This window comes from Mastigoproctus giganteus, chromosome 5 (genome assembly GCF_048544385.1).
Source record: "Mastigoproctus giganteus isolate SK-2022 chromosome 5, ASM4854438v1, whole genome shotgun sequence".
NCBI classification, from domain to species: domain Eukaryota; kingdom Metazoa; phylum Arthropoda; class Arachnida; order Uropygi; family Thelyphonidae; genus Mastigoproctus; species Mastigoproctus giganteus.
In genome coordinates this window covers 214,345,309-214,362,463 of record NC_143579.1, presented here as the reverse complement: position 1 = coordinate 214,362,463, position 17,155 = coordinate 214,345,309, and the positions used below count along the sequence as shown (strand labels likewise).

Sequence of the window (17,155 nt, the reverse complement as noted above, 5' to 3'; positions counted from 1 at the left end):
TTTCTTTAAACAGATTATCTGAAAATTATTTCAAACAATGATTGCATAAGGCAGTGTTTTTTCCCCCCATCTAATTTTTAAGGAAAATGACAATCGCCAACTATTCTGTTAGTCCGTTACTGGAAAAAACAAACTCAGTTCTTTGTGTTTTTAATTTATTATGATGCCCCACGATATTCATCGAGATCTATTTGAGATCGCCTACCAGTGGTTGAGAATCATTGGTCTATTTTGAGAAACGTTTTCGTTGACCGATTGATATTAATATTACTTATAGATAAATACCCTCGAAATTTGCCTTTTTTATTTTCTATATGAAAAGGCGATTGGAATTAATTTAGGTGCCAAATTTGTTATGTAATTTGATATAATTTTGTTTTATGATTTTTTAAAGTCTTTTCAGACATTCCAAGAATGAACTGAATAAATAAAAATAAAATAATTATAATAATATTCAGAAAATGCTTTTGTCCTAAAGGGGGTGAACTGTAAACGTTGACCGTATCAAAACAAACGAGTAGAGGAGTGAATGTAGACAGGTGATGGGGTCGTTAAGTTTTGGATGTTATGTTATTTACGTTTTGTGATAGTTGATGTCTTATGAATTATTATTATTATTAAAATTGTTAAGTTAGCGATGAAGAAAATACGTTATATTTGGAAATGAGTGCACATTTTAATCGGTTTTAGAATAACCTTTTTTTTTTTTTATCATCATGGAAGACCTCACGGAAAGCCTAATAATTTGGGTAAGTTTGGACCTTTAATGGGAAAGAATATTTCTGTTGTCATCTTGAATGTTTCTGAGGGTGTCGAAACATTACCATTAACGTGACAATTTATAGAAATATTGTGTACCGTCTGTGCAAGGCTAAACTGGTTTTACAGGTCTACAGGGTTTATGCGTGGGTAGGGTATATTAGGGGAATCAAAGAAACAATTTTATCTTTTTTAAATATATGCTGCTTTTCAGCAGTAACCTGGACCATTGGCCTCTCTCTCCTAAGTCTACGTGTTCTGTTTTCACGAATACAGTGAAAAACTTCCAAGATATGCACTGTGCTCCAAAATATAGATTTGTTAGGAGCCCGGTTAATTTCTTTATGAAGTAGAGAGAGTGAGAGATTAAAAAAAAAAAAAAAAAATCAGCATATTAATGAAACTGGCTACACGTCATATTTCTTTAAAATAACAATGGATCGCTTATATTTAGTGAAAAATAAAAATCATTATTCTGAAAAAGCACAGGAAATAGGACTTCGGATAACTCTTCCCCATAATATAACCATTGTGAGAGAATGGCAGTTGTGTGCTGTTAAGAAAAGTGATACCAGTTGACTCATTTATCCCAAGTACAAGGAATATCCCTTTTATTTTTACAATTTGGGGTTTATTTTAATGCTGTACTTCTTCGAGGAGACATACCATCCCCGTTCTGCACGGTGATGGAATATCTCCTTGAAGAGTTCACAAACTGAATAATTATTATAGTCAGCTTCTTATTATAGCTTCTTATTAAAATATTTTATTAGTTTAATACCTCCATATCACAGTGATTATATTTTTGTGTAGTTATTTAAACGACTGTCATTTTTTTGAAAAAAAAGAAAACGCTTTTAACAAGAAAATTAAAGAATACAGTGGAAGTTTAATTTCTGTATTGAGTATTGCTGGTGATAGAATAATGATGAAATTTAATATGATATTCATATTGTGGACAGAATGAATTGAATTCTTAATATATAATTTGAAACCACTTTCCAGAAATAGGTCCTATACCACTTGCCAGAAATAGTTCTTTACAACATATTGGGTCAAGGATTTTGAACAGGAATAAACAGAAAACAAATCTGATTTGTTGCTTTTAATCTGTACCCTCATAATTTGTAGTTATTTACATAAGTAAAGTTTTTACATAAAAATTCTACTTATTTTTGAAAGAAAAATAGATTTATTTTAGAAAGAAAAACTTTTTGGAATTAAATTTTTATAAAAGTATTTTTTTTTTTTTTTTTAGATTTTAATTGAAAAACTTATCTTAATCAATGCCATAAAACATTAAGTGGCAGAATAAGTTTTATTTATTTTTTGGTAAGAGCTTAATAAAATATTAATGTTTGTAATTGGGCAATTTACTTCTAAGAAGATTGTTTTATTATATAAAGATAAGCATTGACTTATGTATTCCCAAATTTTATTAATAAGGATAATAATTGTTAAAATGTAAATTTTACTCTTTATTAGGACATTATTCCCATATTGTTTGTGAGATATGTACTATAATTATTGATACCAATATAAATACATATATGGCTATTATTATTACTAATCTGGGGAATACCCCAATTAGCTTGTTTTAGAGATTACTATCAGCATTGGCAAAATGATGTAAGCATCCATCTCAAAAGTTTTTAATGACTGGAAAGCAAGTAGTTCTTCCATATCTGAATGGCTTAAATGTGGCAGAAAAATGATACTTCAAGGGCAAAGCTGTTGTCTCTAAGGAGGAAAAAACAGGACAATCTGAATTCAACCAAGCCCAAAACTGCCCTATTTCAACCTGTACCATGCTCAGGGAATTGAAGAAATTGGGTATTGGCAGAGGCCTGCCTATTCAGAAGCCACTTTTTTCAGAATAAAACAGAAAAATCCACTTGCAGTGGTGCTGAGAATGTTGTCGTCATTGGACAGTGAATCAATGGAAGAAAGTAATGTGGCCAGATGAATCACGATACACTTTGTTTTTCACTTATGAGGCAGGAGAGTGTTGTGAGAACCTTATGAAGCGATGGACCCTGCTTGCCTTGTTAAGACAATCCAAGCTTCTGGAGGTGATATCATGGTATGGGGAATGTTTTTCTGTCAGTACTGGGTCTGTTGAGACTGGTGGAAGGTCGAATGTCAACCAGGGAGTACCTGAATTTTGTATCAGATCTACTGCACAATGCAATGCTACACTTTTATCCTGAAGGTGTTAGCCACTTTATGGATGACTGCGCATTGTGCCAGAATCATGCAAGAATAGTTCAGAGAACATGATACAGATTTCCACCATCTTCTCTGACCCTCACATTCATGTGATTTCAGTCCTATTGTGAACATATGGAATATGCTGGAAACAACTATTTGGCAATGAAGTCCTCGTCTTTAAACTTTGCAGCAGCTGTATGATATTTTGCTTGGATAATGATTACAATTAGACCAAAATGCACTTTAACCTTATACCATGCTGCACTGCACACATGCTGTTGTTGGAAACAAAGGCGGTCTGATTCAATATTGAATAAAGGTTCATATTTTTTTGGCCACTGTGTGTATAATAAGCCTACCTCTTTTATATAAAAATACTACATTATGTAATTTAATGGATATTATAATTCAAATATATTAATTAATATTATAATTTATGAAAACAAAGGCACATTTCAGATATTTTGCCATAGATGTCAAAATTCCTAGTTATGCTTCTGCCTTCTTTGCACCTTCCCCAACAGATTCATCCTCCTTAAAACAAAATTTACAAATCTGTGTGTAGTATTCATATTATGGCCTAATCATTGCTTTATACAGTGAAATAATCAACTCTTTTTCCCTACTGGCAGAGTTTGTATATATCATTGACAGAACCACGAGTTGGCCTAGCAGCTGGTCTGCATTGCTCCTAGTTCATGTCAGATGGTGCAATTACGCCTTCCCCTCCAGGCCTTTTTCTTTATCTACCACATTGAGTTTAGTGCTGCCTAAATGGTATGTTATTCTGAGATTACTGTTATCCAGATGTAGTAACTTTTATTTACCAATATATATCTTAATTGCCAATTTTGAGCTTATTTAAGTAGTTGTAACTAGTTTATATTAATTACCCCTAGGCTGTCTCTGTATAGTGATAAATTTAAAAATTCCAGACAGTATTTGTGGTTGTTATTCTCATTTTTAATTATCCTGATTTTTTTCCTCTTTTTGAAATATTGTATATGTGTAATTTAAGAGTTATTCTGCCCATTTATGATTTTTTTTTTTTTTTTGGATATACAAATTTGGCATTTCTTGAACTCCTAGGGGCCAATGAATGCTTTCTGGAGAACCTTGAAATATTCTGAATAGTCTCTCTTTTTTGATTGTTAATCTACTTTAGAGACTATGTCAGCATCCAGTGCTCTTATATAAACAATCATATGCCATACTTCTTTCAGAATGCTCCATAATTTTTGTACTGTGTGCATTGATGAAGTCAGTTTAGAGAGCCTTTTCATGTTGAAAGTACTTGGACAATTCAATTTTTGTGGCCAGCAGATTTTAAACTGCAATGAATACTGCAGTGGTTTTATACTCACAGTAACAAGCTCCTGCTTGTGTAGATATTTCATTACTTTCAAACAAATAGTATTATGGAAAGGCTAGCCTTTCCATAATACTATTTGTTTTATGGAAAGGCTGTAAAAGTATCATGAAGAGCTTTTTGACATTCATGCGCGCGCGTACACACACACACACACACACACACACACACACAAAGGCGCCTCCATAGCCCGGTGGGAAGGAGCAGCAGTGCGTAGCACACGCTTCTTGATTAGCTGGGGTTCGAGCCAGTCACCACCAAATACGGAGGATGCGGAAAGGTCAGGGAATGACCACCGCATATCCAGGAGCAATATGGCCTTAGTTGCTAATGCTCCTAAAAACCACACACACACACACACACACACACACACACACACACACACACACACACACACACACAGAGAGAGAGAGAGAGAGAGAGAGAGAGAGAGAGAGAGAGAGAGAGAGAGAGAGAGAGAGAGAGAGAGAGAGAGAGAGAGAGAGAGAGAGAGAGAGAGAGAGAGAGAGAGAGAGAGAGAGAGAGAGAGAGAGAGAGAGAGAGAGAGAGTCCTCTGAATACTCCTGGATCTGTCTTCATTTTAAATTGGTAAAGTGATGCATTATCCTTCTCGAAAATTTCATAGCCATTAGAGAACAACAGGCTTACTGACAGATGCCTCTGGTCTCAAACAGTTATCGTGTAATCCATATTAATTAACAATCCCAAATATAAATTTTTTAGTGTTGCTATGGAGTTATAGACTAAGTACAAATCGACCTCATTCAGTGTCATTCTGCTTTTTGTTTAAACTATATGCTCGATCCTTCTCTTCCCCGTGGAATGACTTTCATTTTCCAGCACACTATGTGCTTTCTATATATTTTGCCATTTGTTTTCCAATCCTTATAGGCCTTTAAAGCTGTGTAGGAATAGCTCATTATGTTACATTGAAGACAGTCACATCCCTTCATATTGTATAATGATGCCAGATTCTGCTTACAATTGATTACATCCTGCATGCATACTCTGATCTTATAAGGTACTAGCATAGTCCATTATTCACTATGACAGGGATATTTTTTATTATTTGATGGTATTTTATTACTATTTTTATAGAGAATGTTTTATTATGTGTTTGTTTTAAAGATTAAACTAAACTTTTTGTTGTTATAACACTTTTTCATTCTTCTCTGTTCTGCATCATTTCCTTCATCCCTAAATATGTACTATGTCAGTGTGCTTGATTTATTCATCATCTAAATACTGTTTATTTTTTTAATAAATTTTATTATGATTTTGTATAAGTTATTATAATAATCTTGTATTCATACATTTGGTTTCATAAGTATACAAATGCTGCTTTCTTCTTTAATGAAATTTAGAGGTCTGTGATATTACTAATGACATTTTATGGTACTTTTGAAAAGATTTTCGCCCATTATAGTAGGAATATATAATCTATGTGTATGGCTCAACCATGAATTTATGGTCCCGTTTATAGACCAACAGACCATTCAAGTATATGCACCCTGGTTTGTGCCACCTGTGAATGAAAAAAGATATCCTCATTATTTAGTTTACTAAAACCTTTCAGGCTTCTCACACAGATATCAGCACTCAAGACTTTTAATACAATAAATTTAAATCCCTCTTTGCAGGACTACTTCTTAACTAACATGTTGCCATTTACTACACCCTTTAAGGTAGTTGCACATTCTTTTTGAAATGGGATCACAAACCATATATGCAGTATTCAATGTGTGGAATATTCAATGCTTTATGTAATGAATGGAACAATGATCCATTTGTTGTTTTTGCTAGCAGAATTTCTGCTTACAAAAAAAAAAAAAAAAACCATTATAGGCAAAATACTGTATGCTATCCTGTTCTATTGTGCCATCTAATCTTTCACAATATATTGTCACCTGTTTCTGGGTTTGATTTCCTATCTGTGACTGGAGAAATTCTTTAAGCCCTTTCAGTAGTTAACCGATCTTGGGCTGAGTGAGCAAGGTCCCTCTGAGTGAATTATTCCAAGTTTTTCTACTTGCATAACATGCAGATTGGCCTGTGAACACTCATTTTTTACAGATAAAAGACAATATGGCCTGTATTGGGATTAGTTGCACAAATTTGGTTTGGGCAAAGTAGGAGATAGTTGTGAAAGGAAGCAGATCTGTTTCCCTACCCAAAGCTGCAGTTGGAGTTTTATTTATTTAGCAGCACTTTGCTGGTTTATCTCCTATGACAGTGTTTCTCAACTGTTTTTGTTCGTGTACCCCTAAAGAACCACGTTCTTATTTTTGTACCCCCACATATATGTCTACTATATTTTACTATAAGTAAACCTCTACACTTGAATTCTAAGTGCTTACAGCGAGTTAACTTTTTTGTACTTATATAGTAAAACAGATGATACGACCCTTTTATGCACATGTGTTGTGTTGCGCAACAAATTGTTGAAATACAGACATTTATTCTCATTATAAAATCGCTTCTACAAAAAGAGTGTTTAAAAATAATACAAACATTTATTCATTATAAATAACAAATATTAAAAACTCAGTGAGATTGTTGAGCTTGTTTTATTGAAGCCAGCAGTTAATTTTTTTTAACCACTAAATTAACAATAATTAAAAAGAAAATTTAATTATAAAGTTAAAAATATCATTATTTCACTATTTCTTAATAGCAATAAATATAAATATAAAGATAAATTAGTTTTTTTATTAGATAATCTTAGATTGGATGAAATGATAGGTTCATGCAATAAATGAACAGCATATATTCTGTTTTAACGAAGCAAAAATAATAAATATCCAACATAATTACTATAAAATACTTATTGCGGAAGCCCTCGAGATGAAGTTATGCATAAATTCAATTAGTATTCTTAGACCATTTCTACTATCTGATGATTGGTCATTTATGCATATGCGTGAAAAACAAAAAAGTACTACATAAGACAAATTCTTTTGGTTAACTTTTTGGTTTGCTCTAATTCCTGTGAACATGTAGTTTCGAAAAGCCTTAGTCCAACTTAAGGAATGAAGAGAATATTGCTCTATATGCAGTTAAGCTTTTTTACTACATTTTTTAAAAAATATATTAATTTTAACTTTTAAATTTAGTTTTAATGTTTGGATGTGATGTTTTCCTTACTGGCAGGGGGGGGTTAGTATTTGGAGCCTGGAGTTGAGCTGGACATCCAATAGTGATACCATGGGGTTGGCCTGCTGCTGTTCTGACATTGGGGAAGACGTTTAATAATTTTATAAATATCATATCGTTGTTACAAATTAATCGTTAATGAGTTGGTCGAAAGAAGCCATCCTATAGCAAAAAATAAAGGTAATCCCTGTTGCATCTCATATTTCACTATATTCATTGACAGGAAATTAATAACCTTTGGTGTTGTCATTGCATGCTGTTGTTTTCTGCGTGTATTTTCACTTGTAGGCAATGGAACATGTATCTGTAAAAGTGCTTGTTGAAAGTATGTCTCTACACACTTATAGTAGTTGGTTGACATCTGCATTAAACTTCTGCTTTCTCCAAGATTCTCAATATTGACTTGTGTTTTGATTATGGATAATAAAGTTGGTGTCATTTTTCATCCTTGGTGATAACTGTTGAGTTGTCTGGCTCTGCATCAATTCTGTTGATCGTGTCACTTCTTGTGAATGCAGGATCTGCCTGCTATTTTTCCACGTGATTGCATGGTACCAGGTGTCTACAACTTGATGAATGAAAGTTGTGAGCCCATAATGAAGAACAACATAGCAACTGCCATAAAAAAATACCAGCAAATATGAAGATGAATGAGGATCATTTTTCAGTGATAGCCTTCTTGTCTTAAAGTAGTGAACTATTGGTGTACTTGAAATGGATTCATCATCACGAGCTTACTCAATCATGCCCATATTTTCATAAAACTCTGTCTTAGCCAGACATAAAACTTAATTTTTGCTAGTTGTTCAAAATTCAACATCTTTTTATATGTGAAAGGAAGACAAGTGACCCCGGCGACATGCAATCGGATCTACTGTAGCCATTCTGCCATTGCCGAATGAGAAAATACTATCCGACTATTTATGTTTGGAGATACTAACACAGCTGCATTGGTGTTTGTGCACAGAATTACTCTCTCAATTAGTATGTATGTCACTGGAAAAGTGTAGAATCCAGGAATTATTTAGAATGCCTGGCAAAGTAGGAAATAAACTTTTCTTTATTGTCCTATGATACCATTATTAAGTGAATCACAGTTTAAACTTTTACACAAAGCCCTGCTGGTGGGGGAAATACTATTCGCTAGGATAAGAGGCAGATCACAATGCAAACAACACAGCCAAAGATTTCATTGCACAAACATATTCACTACTGCGTTGATTGGCTTTGTTGGGTATGGCATCTTGGCATACACACTGTGGGATTGCTATAGTCTAGTTTGGGACTGCCTTCACACAAACATTAAAAAAAAAAAAAAAAAAGTTCCTAGATAAAAACTGGGAATCAATGATTCATTTGTTTATTGTATATATATATTTATTTATTTAGTTTTTTCTGGGCTGCCAAATTTCTGAGGCTGGATCAAGTTGGGCTGTCACAGTTTTAATACTGTATTTAATCCAGAAGGTCTTGTTGGGTCAGAAAAGTGAGTTGAAAGAATTATTTTTACTAAATGCTCTCTGTCTACAGAAGTCAAAGAGAATCATATTATTGACAAAAATAGAACCATGTTTATGTAAAAAAAAAATTGAGAAGTAAAATAGGGATATTGTGGATGCAAAAATTTATTTTAATATTTTTATACAAAATAGAGTAAGTAATGTGCAAAACAAATATATGGAAAAAAATTTAAAAACATATGTTAGGAATGTAGTAATGGGAAATACATTTAATAAACAAAGCAGATGGAAATTCTCCAAAGCTTTCATGTTGTAAATATTTTTTATATTATATTTAGTACTTATAACAGGTATACAGGTAACCTTCGTATAATCGGTAGTTAGGTTCCTATAAAATGTCATGTTGTGTGAAACCATGTTATATGGGACTAAGAAAAAGTACAAAAAGGGGGTTACTTTCCAAAAGCTAACAAAAATACACCATTCTAGATTTCGTGTATCTTCTGTTGTCTTTAAAAAATCAGTAATCGGGTTTTGTTTGTTTTTGCTTGAAAAATTTTTCTGAATTTCACCCTATGGAACTAAGCATTTTTGAAGCTCCCTTTTGAACTTTCGGCTCCTTTCATTCAAGGATCTGCATTCAAAAAATAAGATTCTAATTTCTCAGCTAACTTTATGCCTTGCCATATGCTTTTTAGTGTAAAATTTGGAAGTTTAGAATTTATCTGTGCTATCATCCTCTGAATTGATTTTGTTTACCCCCGATGATGCCATTTCCACCAAATCCACTTTGCCGGCCTCTTTTTCTACCAGTAATTCTTGAATGTCAATGTCATTAGACAACAAACCATTTGACTTTTTTGCGACTGCTTAATTATTATTATTAGCCATATGGTGCAGGGAAGCCTCAGGCTTATGCTGCACCAGCCAAAAAAAAAATTTCTGAGTTACCCTGAGAGAGAGAGAGAGAGAGAGAGAGAGAGAGAGAGAGAGAGAGAGAGAGAGAGAGAGAGAGAGAGAATCACCAAGAAAGAGAAGAATGATGATTTCCCATACTCACCAGATGTGAGCCCCTGGGGTAAATGTCAGAGAGTAGTCTGATATTTAGTTCCAACATCATTGAGTATAGTTTTAATTTGTGCCATATATGAAAATGTTGGTTCACAACAGTAGATTGTGCCAAAACAAGATAGTATTCAACGAGCATGTTGACGTAGATGTGGGTATTCAACAGCTTTTTTCTATATTTGAAGTGGATCCTTCTTCATGTCAAATAAAGACTTCAGAATATTATCTTCTGGGAGCTCAATTCCATCTGTAAGTCAACAGGTGCTTTGGAGCTTCAGTGTGAGATCATGTTTCTCAAAATCAGCAAACCTTTCATTGTATTCTTCACTCAGGGAGTCTAGAACTGCTGTATATTCTTTCATGTTGCATTTCTTTAATGATTTCTTTGTATCCTGTTCATTAATTACTTTTGCCAGTTCAGGAAAGTGTTCAGCTGAAAGTTCTGATCAGGTAGGCAAGGTTTTGAACAAAGGTCAGTTTTTTCTGAAATGCATGTATTTTAAGCTACATATTATATATAGATTTGGTTTTACCTTGCAAAAAATATTCAGATCATTTTGTTTTGACATTATATCACATAAAAATGCAATATCTCTGCAGAATTCCACTTTTGACACTTCGCCCTGTTGATTCAGTTCCTCAAAAAAAGCTTGTGATTTGTTTTCACAAAGATAAAAGTTTGACAGGTATTTGTCCTTCGGACAACCAGTGCACTTTAGAATGATATAGCAGATCCATGCAAAAGTTTTATCATCATGCATGTTGCAAAATTGGCGATGTCATGATGTATTTGCTCGAATGTAGTTTCAATACCTATAACTTTATTTATGGTGTCACTTAAGTAAATAAATTTGATGAATTTGAGGTATTGCTCAAAGCACCAAAGGCGGATATTGTTGGGATATCAGAGACGTGGTGTTACACAGATATAAGGAATGCAGAACTGGAATTTGGGGAGTACAACGTCTACAGAAAGGATAGGTAGGGAGGTGGGGTTATGATATTAGTTAAGAAACACATAAAATCCAAGGAAGTGAAGCCAGTCGACATCGCTGGACAGTGCAGTGTCGAGTCAGTTTGGTGTGACATAAGTATTGGGAGATCAAAATTGAGAGTAGGAGTGTGCTATAGGCCTAATGACTCTGATGAGTATAATAAGAAACTGTACAGGGAAATAGAGTGGGCCAGTAAATCAGAGAGTCTTAATGGGGGATTTTAATTTCCCAGATATTGACTGGAATTTGTGGGTTGGTCACTCACACTAGCAAGGCTTTTGTGGATTTATTGGATGATTGTTTTCTACATCAGCATGTTCGTGAGGCAACTAGAGGGAGTAATACTCTTGATTTGATTATCAGTAGTGATTCTTCATGCATTAAGAATCTGCAGATAAAGGAACCACTAGGTGACAGTGATCACAGTGTGCTGAAGTGGGATTTACTCAAAGAGGTAACTACCATCAGGGGTAAAGGGAAAGGTTTTGCTTTCATAAAGGCGACTACGATGGTCTGAGACAGTATTTAAATTCTATACAGTGGGACCGGCTGATGATGTTACCAACAGCAAATTCAAAATGGGAAGCATTCAAAGAACTTATCTTGGAAGCTACTAGGCTTTACATACCAACTAAGAAATATTGTTCAAGGTTTAGGCTTAAATGGATGTCAGATGAACTAATGAGACATATGGCAGAGAAGAAAAATGCATGGGATACATATAAATTAGTGGGTGACATGGAAGCCTATGATAGATATAAGTTGATCTATAACCAAGTTACAAAGGAGGTTAGGCAGGCGAAGGCAGATTACGAGAAATCTTTGGCAAAGGATGCAAAGAAAAACAGCAAAGTTCTTTACTTATGTAAACTCTAGAAGGAAGGGGATGAATCAGATTGGTCCACTTGATATCGATGGTTCAACTGTTGATGATCCTGCTCAGGTAGCTAACAAACTAAATGAATATTTTGCATCGACATTCACATATTATTAGGAGTTATTCAGCGAGGGGAATGCCAGCGGTGTATTCAACTCTGGCAGTAAGCTAGATAATCTTGTAATAACTGAGAGTAAAGTGGAGGAGAAATTGTTGAAGATAAACACAAGAAAGGCAAGGCACCTAAGGTGGATGGGATCTATCCAGTTATATTAAAGGAGGCAGCAAAGGAAGTAAGCAAACCCTTAGCCATAATTATGAGAGCTTCCTTGGACTCGGGGGAGGTACCCATAGACTGGAGATGTGCAAATGTGACCCCAAATCACAAAGGAGGATCAAAGGTTGACACAAGTAATTACAAACCTGTGAGTTTAACTTCTGTTCCAGGAACATTAATGGAGGCACTGGTTAAAGAAGCAATGCAGGATCATCTAGACAAGACTTCAGTTATAGCTCGGACACAGCATGGTTTTGTTAAGGGGAAGTCTTGATTGACCAATTTGATTGGATACTATGATGCAGTCACAAAAGAACTGGATGCAAGGAATAACTTTGATATTATGCTCAGATCTTAGAAAGGCTTTTGATACTGCTGCACAAATTGGAGCAGTGTGGCATTGGAGGCAAATTGCTGCTATGGATAAAGGGTGGTTGAGGGGAAGAAGACAGAGAGTGGTAATCAATGGACACTGCTCATTGTGGACTAATGTCCCTCAGGGTTCAGTATTGGGTCCATTATTGTTTTCTGTATTTATAAATAATATTGATGATGGTATATCAAGCTTAATGTCCAAGTTTGCAGACGATATGAAGGTTGGCAGGGTTGTCACGGACACTACTGACACTATGCTGCTGCAACAGGATCTGGAAAGGTTGAGCAGAGGGGCTGAGAGGTGGCAAATGAAGTTTAACATTGACAAATGTAAAGTACTACATATGGGGAAACAGCAACCCCAGAGCAACGTATCAACTCTGTGGTACTACACTGACAGTGGTAGAGAATGAAAAGGACCTGGGGGTAATTGTGCAGGCAGATATGAAGTTCTCTGAGCAGTGCAGATGGGCTGCAAGAGTGGCTCATGGTGTCTTGTCAATGATATACAGGAATTTTTCTAGCAGGGATAAGGAGGTGATTATTCCATTGTATAAGGCAATGGTCAGGCCACACCTTGAGTACTGTATACAGGTCTGGAGGCCTCATTTCAAGAGGGATGTGGAGCTGCTGGGGCGAGTGCAGAGATGCGCAACAGTATTGGTGTGTGGAACAGGGGGTTGCTCTTGCAAAGAAGGGCTTGGGTTTTGCAGATTGCAGTGTCTGGAGACTAGGCACCGGCGAGGTGATCTGATGGAGGTGTATAAAGCTTTGAATGATTTGGGCATGCTCAATGCTGATAGGATTCTTCCTCTTGCTCAGAATAATCATCTGAGGGCATAAATTCAAATTGAGGAAAGACAGATGTAGGATAAATGTGCGGAGATTTGACTTTAGCCAGCGGATGGTTGGTTGGTGGAGCAGACTTCCATCCCTTGTTGTGGAGGTTGATGGCCTAAATGGATTTAGGGCTCAGTTGGAGAGGTATTTCAAGCGAACTGAGGGGTGAAGTGGAAGTTTTTTTTTTTTGGCTGATGCTTCATAAGCTTGTTTTCTTGCATCATGTGCCTATGCTAATGTCTTCAATAATCATATCTTTTTAAATTTTTTTCAGGAGCATTGGCGACTAAGGCCGTGTTTCTCTCTCTCTCTCTCTCTTTTTTTTTTTTTTTATGAAAACCTGAAATACGAGAGGTATTAGAACCTATAGTACTTAGTACCATGCTTGGGTTGGAGATTGAGAAGATGAAAGTAGATATTTGTTGACATTAGACTTGAACTTCTGCAGACTAATTATCAGCAAATACTAATGAAGAAGGTTGTTCCAGAAAACAGCAGCTGAATGAATAAACAAGGAAGATGAAAAGTTGGTTCTGTGAGTTGGACAGTGAATGGATGTTGGCTGATGGTGACACGGGTTCGGACTGTTTTGAAAGAGAGAGCAGGAATTATAGAAGCCAATTCAGAAGAACAGTGTCCACAGAAGTATCTTTAGAAAAGGCATGCAGCAGAAACAGTACATCTGTGAAACAGCTAGTAGAGAGATCTGTTAGAAATGAGTCATTAATTAGCCTAACTGCCCTCTTCTGAATGGAATCTAGAAGCCTTAGAGTGGTTTTGGGGGAACCACCCCCAGATGTGGGAACCAAGTTTTTTTGGTGCAGAGGAAGCAATATTTGTAATTTGTTTGTGCCAAGAGAGATTAGAAGTCAGGGTAATCCTCAGAAGAGATAGATCATCTTGCCTAGAAATCAGAGGGTCACTAAAGATAAGCATAGGAGCAGAAGAATGAAGAATTCTTTTTGTGAGATATAAGACAGGACTGAGTTTTAGAAAGATTGAAATCAACTAAGTTGTCTTTGCCCCACTGGAGAATTACCTGGAGATTGGCATTTAAGGAATTGGTAGTGGATATTCGAGAAGTTGAAGCTGATTGAGCAGGGCAAGGTTTCTCAAACTGAAAATGGACTGCAATGTGCTATCATCAGCAAAACTATGGATAGAATTTTTGGTCTGCATATATTGTCTATAAATTGGGTGTGTCCTGAGGTTGATTTTCGGTTTTGATGGACGAAAAACCAGAGTTTCCTGGAGAAAAAACCATGCTACCATCACCTGAGCCTGACTAACTCAGTCATGTTGTGAAAAAGACCCATAAAAATTTCTCCTGTTATCGATGGGATTTGAACTCTGGTCTTTTCCACCTGGTGTGGGGAGGAGGGTGATTCTATCAACTGTGCTACCCATGTGGGCTTCAGTAGCCTTCCCCTCCTACCTAGGTAGCAAGTTCTACTATCGCATCGATTCCCTTTTCTGCTGGTTTGATCATATTTCCTGAATGAACTGACTCTGGACATACATTTTTCTACATGCATTTAACATTGATGGTTTTACTTCTTTGAGCAATAAAGCTATGATTCCGATACAGTCCACGTTTGAGAAATGTTTCCATGCTTCCATTAATTCAATAGATTCAGAATCAATTTTTCCAAAATCTGTTGTAACAATTTTCTGTTATAAAGGTGGATATAATGGCTGAATTAAAGAAGTTGTATTGACCTAGTACAACTGTAGTGGTAGAAACATAACTTAAACGTTTGGATAACTTAAATCTTTTGGATGACCTGGCATGCTATCCAATAGTAATAAAACTTTGAAATCTTGATTTTCCCACAAGTTTAACAAGCACAAGTTCAATAGCACAGAACGTAACAGGGGGGTTTCCTAACAAAATAAAATACAGGGATTTCTCAAATTTTTTTTTTTTTTTTTTTTTTTTTGACTAGCAAGTCAATAGTGGAGATTCAAAAAGAGTGGAAATGTTGAAAAATTACATCCGATATACTGTAAAAGCAGGATTTTCCCTGCACAAAAACTCAAAAATACCCTATTATATGAAGTTTGCCAAAATTCTCTAATCGTGTTAGAGTGAAACTGTGTTGTGTGAGGATTGCCACAATTTATCAATCATGTTAGAACGAAACTGTGTTGTAGAAGTACTGTGTTATACGGGGGTTTCCTGTATATTCATTTTAACAGTGAGATGTGGAGAGCAGTATTTCCCCTCAATATGCCTGAAGTTGGAACTGTGATTCACTTAATAATGGTATCATAGGACAATAAAGAAAAGTTTTATTTCATACTTTTCCAGGCATTCTATTCAGTGCCTGGATTCTACACTTTGCCAGTAACATATATTAGTTCAGAAACCTTTTTGACTCTACCTTGTATATACAATGGAATCTATTTGAGGGGATCTAATATAAGTTGTTAATTAGGAGTATCTGAAGGTTATCTTTATCCTATTTATCTTAATAGTTAATTTTTATAAAAATAATAAAATATTTTCAGATGCATTCAGAAAGTTTCCATAATGATTTATTTTTATGAAAATAAACTTTTGGAAGTTTTAAGTTTTGATGGACAGAGTGACTCTATGATTCAAAAGAGTTTAAAAAAGAAAGAAAAATGAAGTATATCCCATGCATCTGCAAGGGTTAAGCTGTCCAAGAAGCTCAAATTGTTAGTGGGCAAGAATGAACTTGAACGTTTTGCACATTATAATCTTTAAAAGGTTATAATATGTAAAGGGTTCATTTTGGACATTATATAATTGACATTTTATTTGCATAATGCTTTCATCTGTGTGCACCTTGTTTCTTGTGTACGTGTTCTGAGAACATAGTATATAGTTGTAGCAGCTATGTCGGTTGGTTGTTTTGATGTTTATTGCACATTGATAATGTAAATCATAGTGCACTAACAGCTATGTAATGATATTCTACAGCAAGTAGCATACTCTTAAACAAGTTTGAATACTGTATTTTAAGATTCAAGATATCAGCCTGATTCACACCCATAGAAGTTATTTCTGTTTTACACTGAATAAGTGCAGTGTGATTTAGCAATCATGTAGTTCTTTATGGTGCTCACTGTTGAGTAACTGTGTGCCACTTATGTTACTAGGTGTGTTTTTGGAGTTGATCAAGTTGAATTGGTGCACAAAGTTTTATTAATTATTAAAAATTTGTAACTTATACAAATTTTTGTAATTCTTTCTGGCCAGGAGATTGCATTCTTGTGTAGTGGCCAATATGCTAAAATGTTTTGCAAATGTAATTTGGCAAGGTTATATTTATGTCCAAAGGCTGCATGACGAGTTCAGTCCACACTAGTGTGATCTGTGAGCGACTGACTCAGCATAAAGATAAATTCAGAGATATCCTATTTTTCTTATATTTAGTCATGCAGGCAGGTGTTTCAAATTTTTAATCTGTTCTGCTCAATGATTACTAACACATGTGCATTTCTTTTAGGTTTTGAGTGACTTTAATTGTATAGTGTTCTTTTAATTATACTTTTCAACATGTATCAAAACTAGAGATTAAATTTGAAACGTTTGATTACTGTAATCAGAAAAAAATCTTCTGAGACTCAATTTAATTCGGGAGGAAAACTTAGTTTCAGACTCTTAAAATATTTTTTCATTTAAAATTATTTCAATTGTAAAAAGTTAAGCAATTAAAGTTGAAGAGGGAAAGCATTTTAGAATGAGTTTTTTAAGATTTTAACCTTCTTTTGAAGGAAGGGATTGAGCAACTTTTAAGTTCC

General features: G+C 35.0%; 1 protein-coding gene across 7 annotated transcripts in view; it reads left to right on the top strand.

The window, feature by feature from the left end:
* The first annotated feature begins 522 nt into the window (after nt 1-522).
* Nucleotides 523-17,155, top strand: part of LOC150086086 (protein Hook homolog 3-like) — a 211,839-nt gene continuing 195,206 nt past the window's right edge. For 6 of the 7 annotated variants that reach the window (XR_016546954.1, XR_016546955.1, XR_016546953.1 and 3 more), the window contains exon 1: nt 523-749. Coding sequence is in view for 4 of the 7 variants with exons in the window: in XM_090373695.1 (XP_090229821.1) it covers nt 717-749 (33 nt within the window). In the remaining 3 variants the exon portion in view is untranslated. Of the gene's footprint in view, nt 750-3,602; nt 3,748-17,155 lie in introns of all 7 variants that reach the window. The other variant, XM_090373698.1, reaches the window with a different exon arrangement.